We start from the raw sequence: 15332 nt of genomic DNA, 5'->3' as shown, positions 1-15332 counted from the left end.
TTGTTGTGCGGTGCCCATTCATCCGTTGTCGTAGCCTTTGCTCGGTTTCCCCAATGTACCATGCCTCCGGGCATCCTTGCCTGCAACGTATAAGATAGACAACGTTGGCTGAGTCACGTGAGTACCTGCCATGTACAAGGTGGGAGGTGTCCCCACGTGTAATGGTGGTATCTATGTCCATACTCTGATACGTCTTTCAGCACCTACCGTGACAGGGTTGTATGGAGTTATCCTGAGAGCTGGACAGCTTGCTACGAACAACGATCTGTTTGAGGTTTGGCGGTTGTTTAAAGGCAAGTAGTGGAGGTGTGGGGAAGGTCTTGGTGAGGTGCTCATCCTCATTGATAATGTGTTGCCGGTCACAAAGAACATGGCGTAATTTTTCAGCTCCTGGGAAATACTGAATAACGAAGGGTACCCTGTCAGTTGCAGCACGTGTCTGTCTCCTGAGGAAGTCATTACGGTTCCTTGCTGTGGCACGTAGGAACTAGCGGTCAATGAGTTCGGCATCGTACCCCTGTTCTTGTGAGGGCATCCCTGAGTACTTCCAGGTGTCCGTCATGTTCCTCCTCATCTGAGCAGATCCGGTATATGCATAGGGCTTATCCATAGGGATGGCTGGTTTTAATATGTTTTGGGTGGAAGCTGGAGAAGTGTAGCACTGTGAGGTTGTCTGTGGGTTTGCGGTAAAGTGTGGTGCTGAGGTGTCCATCCTTGATGGAAACGGATGTGTCTAAGAATGAGACAGGTAGTCAAGAGTAGTCCATGGTGAGTTTGATGATGGGATGAAACTTGTTGATGTCACTGTGTAGTTTTACCAGTGACTCCTCGCCATGGGTCCAGAGGAAGAAAATGTCGTCAATGTACCTGGTGTACAATGTTAGTTGGAGATCCTGCATAGAGAGGAAGTCTTGTTCAAACCTGTGCATAAGAATGTTGGCATATTGGGGTGCAAATTTGGTCCCCATGGCTGTTCCGTGCGTCTGGTGAAGACGTTGTGATTAAGGATAAAGCGGATGAATTGTAGGATGGTGTTTGGAGATTGGCAGTTGTTGGTGTGGAGTACTGATGGGGGTGAACAAGGTTGCGATGGACATAGATATGCAGAAAAATTTTTCCCTCAGGGATCAATGACCAGGAGGTATCGATTTAAGGTAAAGAGCAGGAGGTTTAGAAGGGATCTAAGAAAGAACTGTTTTACCGCGGGTGGAGCATTTCAATTCACTGGCTGGAAGGGTGGGAATAGGCGGGAATAATCACTCAAAGTGACATTGCATACAAGCCTATGGGCCAAATGCTGAAAAGTAGTTCTACAGTAGATCAATGCTTGATGACTGACGAGGAAATAATGAGCTGAATAACCTTTTCCTGTGCTGTAAAACACTACGAATCATCATCAGAATTGGAAAGAACTGGAGATGTAGTTTTAATTTATGTTGTGAGGGGTAAAGGTAGAATTTTATGGGGTAAGGGAATAGCGCAAAAGAACATTAGGGAAAACTTTGCAGCAGGCCCGCGATCAGGGGGGATAATATAACAAAAAGTGGGGGCAAAGGGCGTGACCCTGACGTAAGTGGAAGACGGCAACATTAAAAGTAACTTGGATTTTCATCCATTTCGATTTTTATTTCAGTCAAAAATGTACAAAAAAGCACTCCCTCCACAACAGTAACATACAAATATTTAATCTTTGCACTGCTTTTTTACCCGGGGTCAGTCACGTGGAGGTGAGTGCGCGTGCGCGGTCCAGTCCAAAGGTAACGGAACCTAAACCTGATGGCGGGAAAGGCCGCGCGCCGCTGAATTTTAAACGGACGGTGATTGTTTTAAAAAAAGAACAGTCTGAATATGGATTCCAAAAACCGCGAAGGTACTTTTTTGTTTACTACATGCCAAACTCTTAATGTTAGGTTCCAAAAAAAAATGACTTCCCAATTAGATTTGAACCATTTTACAACAGATTTTCCTTCTCGCACGTCCCATGGTAACGGAGGTCGCTACCTCCAGCTGATTGGTGGTACGTGAGAGGTCCGTGTAGTGTGATTGGACGATGTCGTTGTCCGTCCACCACTAGTCCTGACCGCCTCCTATCAGAATCCTCCCTCCCATCCCATTCCTCTCCCAAAACCACCGTTCTTCTCTTCCCACCCCCGCTCTCTCACACACCCATTCTTACCTCTTACCCCCCCGCACCCCCCCTCCCGTCCCCCCGCACCACCCCCCCCCCCGTCCCCCCCGCACCACCCCCCCCCCCCGTCCCCCCGCACCCCCCCCTCTCCCGTCCCCCCGCACCCCCCCCTCTCCCGTCCCCCCGCACCCCCCCCCTCTCCGTCCCCCCGCACCCACCCCCCCTTACCCCCCTGCCCCACCCCAACAACCCCCCCCCCCCCGCACACCCCCTCTCCCCCCCCCCCCCGCACACCCCCCTCTCCCCCCCCCCCCGCACACCCCCTCTCCCCCCCCCCCGCACACCCCCTCTCCCCCCCCCCTGCACACCCCCTCCCCGCACTCCCCCCCCCCCTGCACACCCCCCTCCCCCCCCCTGCACACCCCCTCCCCCCCCCCTGCACACCCCCTCCCCCCCCCCTCCCCCCTCCCCCCCCCCTCCCCCCCCCCCTCCCCCCCCCCTCCCCCCCCCCCCCCCCTCCCCCCCCCCCCTCCCCCTCCCCCCCCCCTCCTCCCCCCCCCCTCCTCCCCCCCCCTCCCCCCCCTGCACACCCCCCTCCCCCCCTCCCCCCCTCCCCCCCCCTCCCCCCCCCTCCCCCCCCCTCCCCCCTCCTCCCCCCCCCTCCCCCCTCCTCCCCCCTCCCCCCCCCTCCCCCTCCCCCCCTCCCCCCCCCTCCCCCCCCCCCCTCCCCCCCCCTCCCCCCCCCCTCCCCCCTCCCCCTCCCCCTCCCCCCTCCCCCTCCCCCCTCCCCCCCCCCCCTCCCCTCCCCCTCCCCCTCCCCCTCCCCCTCTCCCCTCCCCCTCCCCCCTCCCCCTCCCCCCTCCCCCTCCCCCCTCCCCCCCTCCCCCTCCCCCTCCCCCCTCCCCCCCCTCCCCCTCCCCTCCCCTCCCCCTCCCCCCCCTCCCCCTCCCCCCCCCCCCCCCCCTCCCCCCCTCCCCCCCCCCCTCCCCCCCCCCCCCCTGCACACCCCCCCCCCCTCCCCCTCCCCCCTCCCCCCCCCTCCCCCCCCCCCCCCTGCACACCCCCTCTCCCCCCCCTCCCCCCCCCCTCTCCCCCTCCCCCCCTCCCCCCCCCCCCCTCCCCCCCCCCTCCCCCCCCCCCCTCCCCCCCCCCCCTGCACACCCCCTCCCCCCCCCTCCCCCCCTCTCCCCCCCTCCCCCCCCCCCCCCTGCACACCCCCTCCCCCCCCCCTCTCCCCCCCCCCCCCCCTCCCCCCCCCCCTCTCCCCCCCCCCCCCTGCAACACCCCCTCCCCCCCCCCCCCTGCACACCCCCTCCCCCCCCCCCCCTGCACACCCCCTCCCCCCCCCCCTGCACACCCCCTCCCCCCCCTGCACACCCCCTCCCCCCCCCCCCTGCACACCCCCTCCCCCCCCTGCACACCCCCTCCCCCCCCCCCCTGCACACCCCCTCTCTGTCTTTTTCCCCCTCTCTGTCTTTTTCCCCCTCTCTGTCTCTTTCCCCCTCTCTGTCTCTTCTCCCCCCCCCCCCCCCAGTATGTTTTCAAAGAGAAAGTACATTTTCTTTCTTTTGAAAGTTTTAAAAATTTGAGAATTTTCTTGATTGTTTCCAGTATCTATGCTAATCATTTGAATTATTATTAGAGTCATGGAGACAAACACTTTGGTCCAACTCATCCATGCTAACCAGATATCCTAAATTAATCTAGTCCCATTTGCCAGCACTTGGCCCATACCCCATCCTATTCATATATCCATCAAAGATATCAAAGATGCCTTTTAAATGTTGTAATTGTACCAGTCTCTACCTCCTCTGGCAGCTCATTCCATATATGCACCACCCTAATTGCCCCTTAGCTGCCTTTTATATCTTTCCCCTCTCCACCTAAACTTATGCCTCCTAGTTCTAGACTGCCCCATCCTAGGGAAAAAGGCCTTGAGGATTTATCCTATCCATGCCCCTCATGATTTTATAAACCTCTATAAGGTCAACCCTTAGTCTCCAACAATCTCAGAAAAACAACCCCGCCTATTCAGCCTCTCCTATATTTCAAACTGTCCAACCCCCGGCAACATCCTTGTAAATCTCTTCTGAATCCTTTCAAGTTTCACAACATTCTTCTTATAGGAGGGAGACCAGAATTGCACCATAATTGGCCAAAAGTGGCCCAACCTGTGTCCTGTACGGTAGCAACATCACCTTGCAACTCCTAGACTTAGTGCTCTGACTAATGTTATTTTGATATTTTGACTTTTGAGTGATGGTGTTTCTTTTGGGGAGAAGCTGCCATTACCCCTCTATTTTCTCCTCCTGTCGATCAATGCTAGGCATGGTTTAAGAAATTGAGATGTTCATAACTGGTGTTTTGAACACAATCTGTTAAGTTTACTATGATTACTGATTTGAATAATCATGTTGTTCCATAATTTTTAAATTTAATTTATAAAATCAGTTACAATATGAAAGTTAGAAAACAGAAATCATTAAGGAATTCGCCATAGTCGAAGAAGGTAAAATGGAAGATGGAGTACTTTTTAAGAAAACAAGCAGTAGAGTGATATCAATCTCAAGTTTATAAAAGATGAAGATTATGATCCGCGCAGAAGTCTGAAGGGGGAACCTAGTTACAATTTTGAGATTCTGGAGAGGAATTAATTGAGGTGCAACCAGGTTTCGAATCTAAGCTTTTCATTCTTGTATGAAAATACAAGATGGCGGCTGCTGGTTCAAGCTTTTGGAAACTTGAAGAAATTTTGTTTTGGTAAAAAAAACAAGGCAGTAACAAGCTTTTTATTGCCCTACTAAATGACATTGGGGGAAGTTCAAGATTGAATAATTCAGCTATCACATTAGTGGAGGAATGGAAATTTTGAGCACCATGGTTATAATTTCATTAGAAATAGCAATCAGGGAATCTTCTTATTTGTGGTGTTGTTGTAAACTTGGGGCCAGTGGCAATCTCTTTTGATTCACACATCTATTGGGAAATGAAGATGCAAGGCTGGTCCACGCTCATGTTCAGATGCTCATTGTGTGCAGATGCCAGCCTTAGACAGGGGTGGACAAAGTCAGAGGTCATATGACACCAGGTTATAGTCTAACAGGTTTATTTAAACTCACAAGCTTTAGGAGTATTGCACCTTCATCAGGTGAAGTGGAGGGAAGCGCACAGGTGCAGAATATAGAGCTATATATTCTGTGCTTGTGCGCATCCCTCCACTTCACCTGACACAGGAGCAATGTTGCGAAAGTTTAGGATTTTAAATAAACTTTAAATGGACTATAAGCTGGTGTTCTGTGACTTCTGACATTGGCCATTAGTATAACATTAGATGGTGTAACAAGACATACAGTTTAGTTTTTCCCAACAAATTAGATGTATGACTGGTAGGTCAAGAGGTGAATGAAGATTATTATGGACCTGTTTTTCTGTGCTTCAGTTCTGGTGTTGAAAAATGTGTTATGGACTAGGCCAGACTACTCCAACCATTCTTAAGCATGTAGCCCAGACCATAGGTTTGCAATTTATTTCTGTAAATGTACAGTGAAGATTACCCAGATTAAGTTAGTGAGGTTGACTACCAGGTTTAAAACAGACAAAAAATTTATTCACAAAATTACACAATGAAATATGAAGAACAGATTAAAGAACCCCTAGAGAACTCAGTCTATCCAAAACTAGACTTAAGTATGCTGTTCGGAATATACACAACAGTCCCAATAAACAAACCCCCTTTAAAACACAGTATAAAATAGGATCAGATGCTTATAGGTTGAAGTTAGAAGGGAGTGAAGAGAAAGTTTCCCCACAGGTCATCATTGAACTCCCAACCAGTTCTGGACTGGACTAAACTGCTCAGCTCGAGAGCTGACCACTCTACAGGTCACTTCTAAAACATGACCTCGTTGGCCTGAAGTCTCATCTGTTTACATATAAACAAAAGGCCTCTCAAAATCCTCTTCATATCTGTACCAAACTAGTCTGATTGGAGCCTGGCTTGGTTTATTACCCCTCTGAAGAAAAATCAAGGACAATGTATCCTTGAGCCAAGGAACAGCTTTTAGAAAAAATAAGGTCTAGCTTTGTGACAAATGTAATGCCAGAAAAATTAAATTTGTTTGTTGCAAATAGCAACCTGTTCTGGAGAATTTGTACTTTGTGAAAACAGACCCACAATCTTCCACAATAATATTCTTTTGTCTAAGTAATAGAATTTGTGTTGATCACATTTGGAAATATTTTCACAGACTAAAGAAGAGCAGTGTGAAATTTGTCTCCTTGTTCACTGTAATAAATTGGTTCCAGAATGCATTGATATTCTGATCTAATTAAATTTCTACATTTATTTCTGTTTCATTTTAGGTTTCCACATGGCTATCAAAGATTTTTGAGGATCAGCGGATCCCCTTCTATGAAGTGAATCCATGGACCATGGATGTTCTGTATCGTCTGATGGAGCGGAATGAAATGCGCGACTGTGATGTCATGCAGCTGATTGAGGATGTGAAGCAAAAATCTGTGGAGTATAAGTCTGATGGTTAGTTGGTTGCAGAATATTATATAGACTAAACTGAACACAGAATTTCAGTGGGGATATCAGTGTTACCAACACTGTTGTGCTCGCTGACGGTATTTTACGCTGCTGTTGTAAGCAGAGATATTCCTTTTTTAGCTTAGTGTTGAGGAGGTCACTGAACTTAGTTGGAACGTTTTTCTTTTCTCCAAAAATCACATTATGCAAAGCTGTTCAACCTTTGTTTTGGATATTGTGAAACATGATTTTCAGTTCCTAAATCTTGGAAACAGGTTTTTAAAAAAAATCCAATTGTAGTTGTGAATTGCCATTAATTACTTCTGCTTCCACTTACTCATAGTTGGCATCCTGGTATTCCTCAAGATTTGCCCGTTTCTATTTCTCATCTACATGCAGGCCCCAAGGCGCGTTGGTTTTCACATGACCATCATTACTTCAACTCTTCCACCCTTGATCCTTCCACTGCCTCTAAGTTGTCAGATTGTTTGTCTGAAATCCAGTATTAGATGAGTTAAAATTTGCTCAAATGTTGCAGAGAATGAAACCATTGTCTTTGATCCCCAGCAGAAACTCTCTGCTCTTTTTTTTTTGAAGCCTCCATACCTTTTCTTGGCAACTATCTGAAACGGAACAATTGAAGCATTTCATTAAAGGAAAGTCATGCATGCCATCTTTATTAGAATTTTTTGAGGAGGCAGTACGCTCAGATAGATAAAGGAGAAGAAGCAATAGATGGATTTCCAAAAGATGTTAGTAAGTGAGATAACTCCCATCAATTGCTCTCTATTTACAAATACATAGCCTTTGACAATAGCATTGCCTGTCACTGAGCGCCTCGATAAAATTTCACTTCTGGCAGCAAAGGAGTTGTGGCAGCTACATCCGCCATGTTCATCTCTAATTCACAGAATCGTTGATGCTTGATGGAGAGGATGAACTCATGGATTCCAGCAGTCTTTCTGATTATTCCAAGAGCCAGCGCATATTTTGCTCCTGTGTCATTTGCGAGTCGGCAGCTTGCATATGGTCCACATGCTTGATCAGGACTATAGCACCTAGCCAAACTTTATATGTCACTGGTCCTGACCTCATGTTGACCATACCTCCCACCCAAGCTAAGAGGTTCCTACACCAAGCTTTGTCCCCTGAATCAAGTTGTCTGTGTGTCTCTCTATTAGTGGAGTCTTCCCGCTCACCTCCCACCACGCCCCCCTCCCCCCCCCCCCCCACCAAAAAAAAATCCAGTCCGGGAACATCAGGCTTAACCTAGTGTGGAGTTTTTACCTATTAGCAACTCTGCCAGTGCTGTCTCTGTAGTTGTATGTAGGGTGGTCCTATAATCAAATAAGAACCATGACAGCTTGGCAAGGCTGTAGGCTGTTCTTCAAATCTGTCTTCAAAGTTTGGACTGCTGTTTGTACCAGTCCTTTGGATGATTTGTATAATGGAGCTATCCTTACATGTCAAATCCATTGACTTGAGGAAATAGCAAAATTCCCTGTTGGCAAATGATGGCCCGTTATCTGTGATCAACACTTCTGGGATTCTGTGTATTGAAAAAAATGCATACAGCTTAACTATTGTCATCCCCATCTTTGACAAATGGACTGTATGCATGTCCAGTCACTGTGAATGGGTATCTGTAATGAGGAAGAATATTGAGCCCATGAAAGGACCTGCATAGTCAGTGTGCAACTGGGTCCCAGATTTACCTGACCATTCCCAGGGAGGTAGGGGAGCTGTTGGCAATAATTATGTTCTTGTTGGCACCCTGGGCACTACCCCCACCAATGTGGCTATGTCTGCATCCAAACCTGGCCACCAGATGTAGCTGCTCTCTAGTATCATCATTTTAGAGATCCCTGGATGACCCTGGTGGAGTTCAGCCAGTATTTGTTGGCAACCTTTGCTCAGGACAATCACTCTTGCTCGTCATAACAATAAAACATCCTCTATTGTGTTCTGGTCTCTCCAGGTCCAAAAGTGTCAGTTCTAGTTGTGATAGCCCTTTACGTACCCCCATCGCAACCATTTGTTTCAGTTTTGAAAGGACTGGATCTATCGGTATCCAAAGTCTGGTATTGGCAGCTGTGACTCTTAAGTGTGTCCAGAAAATTTAATATCATTACAGACTGTTCTATTGAGGGTACTGGTGGTATATCAGCTAATGGGAGGTGGCTGAATGTGACCTTTTGGATCGTGTTCTAACTTGTAATTATAAGCACTTCACTACGTGATCTCTATGTCTCGTTACATATTACTAGACGTAAAATAGCCTGATCCTGGGTCATTCTGTTACATACTGCTCTAAGAAATAATCCCTGATATATTCTACAAATTTGTCTTCCATTTAGCTTTACCCATCTGACTTGTCCAGTTAATTGAAGATTAAGATCTGCCATGAGAATTGTAGTGTTCTTATTGCATACATCCATCATTTCCTGATTTAGACTGTCCTACAGTGAGGCAAGTTTTTGGTGCCTCTCGACAATTCCTACTCCTAGTTATGTAATTTGCCAGGACACTGCACCCAGCAAGTTTCAAATGAAGCCTAGCCCAGTGGAACAACTCTTTTGTACTACTGATGTGAGTGGTACTTACTTGGACTACAACAACTGGATCCTTTCCCACCCGCTCCAAGTTCCTGTCTAGCCGACAATGCCATCCTTTACAGTCTCACACAACCCTATCTCTGTAATTTCCAACACCTCAAGCTCCTGAGTTGATTTTACTTCTCTCTAATTCTGGCCCTCTTGCACATTCTCAGTGTCAACTGCTTCACCATTGTGGTTGGGATAGTGTTCCTTCTGATGTAGTGAGCTCGTTAGAGATTGTGCTTTGCTTTGCTGTTAGTTATAGTGGATGGGAAAGGGAGGGTCATTGTATTCCGATAGATTAGAGTACTTATTGTGGTTGATTTTGTTTTAATTTCAATGAAATGTTGATATTTCAATTTTTAACAAAGGTTTTTTTCACCTCTCAAATTAGTTCCTTGATGTAAGCTGCTCAGTCTCTTATCTATTTAGAACATATTTGCACATGGGTGAGGTTTTGGATTGCTAGTACCAAGATTCAAATGCTGATTGACAAAAAGTGGGGTGATTGTACTTGAAACCTCAGTTAAAGTTTACTTTTCTCTATCTCCTCAGCCGACTACTTGCAAGATTTCATTATGGAGAGTACAGGTTTATCCTCCACTAGCCTCTCCAGTAATGGATCTAGCTGTCTGAAAAACCTGGTGAATAGCAGCCTTGCTTTGGACCTAAAAGATACCTCTCAAACCAGGTAATCGTTTGATAGATATTATAAGCAAACGGTAGTATGTTTTGAAACCTTTGCTCGAAACAAACTGAGAAAGAACTTGAAATGGGAACCATAATTTGCACAAAAGGGCAAGTAGGATATAACTAAGTGGTGTTACTTTGAGAACTACTAATGAAGTTCAGCCTGCCTTTGGTCCCTTTCTGCAGGCCATTTCAATGAGCTCTTTGAAATACAAGTGTGATCGAAATAATCAAGATGAGTATTTGGTTTGGACCTACAGACATGCTGAATTATTACTAATGCTACATTTTTTAATCATGAGGTACTGATTGTTAAATGTTCTATTTATATGAAATATTATGGATCCCTACACATCCCTTGTCTTGAAATGCATTAATGCTACACTGTAGTATGGCTCTTGGCCACCGATCATCTTCTGGCCAACATGGTACTTGTTCATAGGTTTTGACAGTGAGCATCTGTGAACTGCTCAGACATTGCTGTCAGGCCCAATCTTGAGTGATCAATAATTTGGAATGAGAACCGTGGCAGTATTTTTCTTCACCCTATACTTGGGTATACTTAAATTCATATTTCAAGAAAGCATTTTTCCCCAGGTTGTGTCATAAGATCAAGAAATGTAGGGACAGGAGACTCTAGTCTGCAGTTCTCCATTGATTGTTCATTTCAATGTGACATCTAGGAAGGGGAGTTTGTTGTTGTTATCTTCATCTCTGACAAAATTTATGCCACTGAGGATGATATTAATGATATTGTAGGCTTCCTCTAATTTGTTTCGACAAAGGTGTCATCCACATAGTGGACACAAAGCTGGGTTGGACTGTGGGCAGGGCTGTTCGTTCTAGTCTCTGCATCACCGCTTCTGCTAAGAAACCTGATATTGGTGATCCTATGGGTGTCCCGTTGATTTGTTTGTAGGCCTTGTTGTTGAAGGTGAACTAGGTAGTGAGGTACAGGTCTATTAGCTTGAGGATGCTCTCCTTGCTGATGGAGTTGGTGCTATCTGGTGTTTGTGTCCTTGGTTCGTCTTGTAATGAGGTCAGGGTTCCTTTGGCCTGGCTGATGTTAATTGATGTGAATAGGACCATTGCATCAAAGGAGACCGTGACTTTGTCCTCTTCTATCTTAGTGTCTTTGGTGTTCAGGAATTCTTGGGTGAAGTGAATGGAGTGGCGTGAATCTTCTGCGAGGTATTTCAGTTTACGGTGAAGTTCCTTTATTAGTCTGCTATGTCAGTTTGCCGGGAAGTGCGACAATGGGTCTGAGAGGGACCCCTGGTTTGTGTACCTTAGGTAATCTGTAGAAATTGGGTGTGTTGGATCCATTAGGTTTCATTCTTTGGAGCTCTGTTTTGCTAATTTCACCTGATTTGTGGAGTTTCTTCAGTGGTGCTGTGATAGGGTTTCTAGCTGTGGAATTGGGTCCATTGCCACCTGTTGGTAGGTGTCTGTATCTATGAGTAGTGAGTTCATCTTTTCAATATATTGTGTTCTGTTGAGGATGACGGTCATGTGCCCTGTCTTTTGAGTCTTTCTAGGGCTTTCCTTTCCTGTGTGCTGATGGTTTTCCCTTCTTTCTTCCTGCTTAGTGTTGGTGCTACTGTCTGTCTGTTTGGCTGGGTTTCTTCTGTAAAGCCCGTTGTCTTTCAGGGTTGATTTTAGTGCTGTTAGAAAGTCCTTTTTGTCCGCATCTCTGTAGTTGTAGTTGTAGTTCATTCCTCTGACTCGCACAGCTTGTTTTTTCCATGTCTGTTAGTGGTCAGTCCGACAGTTTTTTAATCCAAGCTTCTGAATTTTCTGTTGTTCTTTTGTGTGAAGTTGTCCAGTTTTTCTTGTAGGGCTAGCTTTTTCTCTGTCTTGATCTGCTGTTGCTTGTTGTTAATGGCTCACTCTAATGTGCTTGTCCATTCCTGGTCAGTTGCGTTGGTGTACCAAGTTTTTTGGCGTGAGATTTCCCGTTCGTATTTGTGGAGTTGGTTGTGGGCGTTAATCATTTCTCGCAGTATTCTGTGGCCATTCTGTTCTGCTATTCTTCTAGCTTGTGGGGTGTTGAGAGATGGTTTGCACTTGACACATTTTGGTAATATCTGTTTCCTGAGGCATTCATTTAGAAAATACAGTTGGTCGTGGGTGGCACTCAGTTGGATGGCGTTGGTTTCCCATTTTTGGGCTAGTCTGAGCGTATTGCGACCTTAGGTGTTTGCGATTTTTGAGAAGATTTGTAGCTCAGACCAAGACACACAACTAGAAAGCGGGACAGAACACCAGCGCTTCAACAGAGACTCATTGATGAAGTAACCCAGAATGGTGACGACACATCTGAGAACAAACCTACCAGCACAGCGAACAAACTTTACAACCTGAACCTAAACCTGACCTACAAATATTCTCAAAAATCGCAAATCTTCTCTACATCTACGCTGCCTTTCCATTCATACTAGCCATGATATGGAGGTGCTGGTGCTGAACCGAGATGGAGAAAGTCAGAAGGCACACAACACCAAGTTATAGTCCAGCAAGTTTATTTGAAATCATAAGCTTTTGGAGTGCTGCCCCTTTGGATTAAGTGCACCTATCTGAGAAAATGCATTTGGTCTGACAAAGGAGCAGCGCTCCAAAAGCTTGTGACTTCAGATAAACCTGTTAGACTATAACTTGGTGTTGTGTGCCTTCTGACTTTTTCCCTTTATACAGAATACAGACCCAGTTTGCCCAGTTTCCTGCTTCGCAGAACAGACCTGCATTTTCAGAATGTCTGGTGAACCCTTTGGTAAACTCCCTCTCCGGCACTAATATCTTTCCTGAGCTAAAGGGACCAAAACTGCACACTCTACTCCAGGTGCAGTCTGACTAACATCCTACATAGTTGAAGCAAGTCATCACTACTCCTGCAGACAATTCCTCTTGCAATAAAGGTTCATTCTAATAGCCTTCCAAATTGTTTGCTGCACCTGCATCCTTTTCCTCTGCACATGAAGGAACTGATTTAACTGAACGCTAACATTTGAGATACAGCAAGCTATTAGAAAGGCAAATGATACGTTGGCCTTTGTTGTAAAAGAATTTAAGAACAGGAGTTCTCAAATTGTGTCAATTGTACAGGGCCCTGGTGAGTGCAGTTTGGTCTCCATATCTGAGTTAAAATGTTCTGGCTATAGAGGGAATACACTGAAGGGTTATCAGACTAATTCCTGGGATGGGGGTGACGGATGTATTGGAGAGAAATTGGATTGGTAAGGACTATATTGACTGGATGAATTGGAGTGGGATGGAGAATGGGGGGAAATCTCACAGAAACCCGTAAAACTCTAACAGGGTTCGACAGGGTAAATGAAGGAAGGATATTCCTGATGATCAGAATCCAGACCTCGGGACCACAATCTAAGGTTACAGGTAGGCCATTTCTGGCTGAGATGAGGATAACTTTCTCCACCCAGAGAGTGGTGAACCTGCGAAATTCTCTGCCACAAAGTGTTTGAGGCTAGAAAAATGAATGTTTTCAAGAAGGAGATAAATGTTTTTAAGGCTAAAGGAATCAGAGTCTGAGTAGAAATGGGGAAATTATACTGAGATGAATGATCAGCAATGATCAAAGTGATTTTTTTTCTTTATTCCTAAATCAGCAATGCTGAGGTAAGTCAACATATCAGTTCAGATCAATTACTTCAACAAAATTGGGAAACTATAATACCTTTTCTCACACATAGTTGACCACCTCACTCAATAAACTCATTAAGGAGTTTAAATATTGACTTTAGGTGTGACCATTACTGTTGTGTGAATTGTATACCAATGATATAAATGTTACTGGAATATGCTTTTTCTTTTATAGAATGATGCAGCGCAGAAGGGGTTATTTTGCCCTTCGTATCTGTTTCAAGTTTGTTGGAAGAGAATCCAATGAGTCCCCCACCAGTACCTTTACCCATAGCCCAAGAAAACATTTACCCAAATAAAAACCGAAAGAACTGTGGATACTGGAAGTGAGAAACAAAAACAGAAACTGCTGGGAAAGCTCAGCAGGTCTGGCAGCAACTATGAAACAAAAAAGTCAGTTAATATTTCTGATCCAGTAACCCTTTCCTAGAACACAGTATTTCCTCAGTTCCCTTTTTGAAGTTGTTATCAAATCATCTTCCACCACACATTAAGGCAGTGTGTTACAGATTACAACGCTGCATTATTTGTTTTCCTTCCTGTCTCCTGTGGTTCAACTGCTGTCTCTTAATTGTATCAGCTTAATGTAATGTGACAAATGTATGGAGGTGACAGCATCATACGATATAAAGAAACTGTAACTCGCTCTGTTGTAGCCAATCTCAGGGTTTTACAGTTTTGTGGATTTTTAAAAAATTCATTGACAAGATGAGGGCATTGTTGGCTGGCCTGTATTTATTGTGCATCCATCCATACATCCATTCATTCATGGGATAGCCAGTATTTATTACCCATCCCTAATTCCCCATAGGGCAGTTAAGAGTTAAGCACATTGCTCTGCTCTGGGTCTAGAGTCACATGTCGTCCATACCAGGTAAGGATAGCTGTTTCCATCCCTAATGGACATTAATGAACCAGGTGGCATCGACAATGGTTTCATGATCGTCGGATTTGACTCTTAATTCCAGATTGTTTCTGGATTTGTTTACTCTGTGCCTTATGAGATTCTGAAAACATCATCTAACCTTTGAAGTCAACATCTTTATTCTATGCATTTATGTTTTAATTGAGAAACTTCATTGTAAATCTAAAGTGATAGAATTAGAAGGCAAAATGAATTGGCAAACAATTAGATGACTTCAAGGTTGAATTTCTGATGTTACCTGAGTAGAGTTCATATTAAGTCTACAAACTATCTTTTCTAGCCTTGTATTATTGAATTCATCTCAGGCAGGGATGTTTAAGGTTTTACTGCTTTTGCTGTATTTGTTTTTCATGAAGACCTTGAGAGGAAGGCTCACTTGTGCGATATAGGTTAATGTCCTTCAGGGAAGGAAATCTGCCATCCTTACCTAGTCTGGGCTACATGTCATTCCAAACCCATAGCAATGTGGTTGAGTCTTAACTCCCTTCTGGGCAACTAATAATGTCCACATCCTGTATGGGTAATAAATACTGAGATATTTTAAAAAATATCTCAAACTGTGCACATTAATTGAACTTGCTGTTGTGATTTACGAGGTCGCACCAATTACATGAAAGTGCTTAGAATGACCTTCTCAAAAACCCAAACTCAAGTTCATGCTGACCAAGCTAGGAAAAAGGAGTCAAGGCAGCAAGTTCAAAGGACTCTGGATGTCAAGGGATATCAAAATTGTGATAAAAAGAAGTACCATATATAAGGTACAGAGCATTAAGAACAGGAAGCCCCTTCAGAAATACAGAGAGT

At 45.3% G+C, this 15332-nt stretch overlaps 1 protein-coding gene across 2 annotated transcripts in view; it reads left to right on the top strand.

Annotated features, from left to right (window-relative positions):
• The first annotated feature begins 1723 nt into the window (after window positions 1-1723).
• Window positions 1724-15332, top strand: part of haus1 (HAUS augmin-like complex, subunit 1) — a 50094-nt gene continuing 36485 nt past the window's right edge. The window contains exons 1-3 of one of the 2 annotated variants that reach the window (XM_072575235.1): window positions 1724-1870; window positions 6491-6665; window positions 9812-9947. In XM_072575235.1, the coding sequence (XP_072431336.1) occupies window positions 6560-6665; window positions 9812-9947 (242 nt within the window). In that variant the 5' untranslated portion in view covers window positions 1724-1870; window positions 6491-6559. Of the gene's footprint in view, window positions 1871-4869; window positions 4889-6490; window positions 6666-9811; window positions 9948-15332 lie in introns of those variants that run through there. The other variant, XM_072575245.1, reaches the window with a different exon arrangement.

Source organism: Chiloscyllium punctatum, chromosome 1 (genome assembly GCF_047496795.1).
Source record: "Chiloscyllium punctatum isolate Juve2018m chromosome 1, sChiPun1.3, whole genome shotgun sequence".
Taxonomy (NCBI): Eukaryota; Metazoa; Chordata; class Chondrichthyes; order Orectolobiformes; family Hemiscylliidae; genus Chiloscyllium; species Chiloscyllium punctatum.
This window is presented reverse-complemented; position numbering and strand designations above follow the sequence as displayed.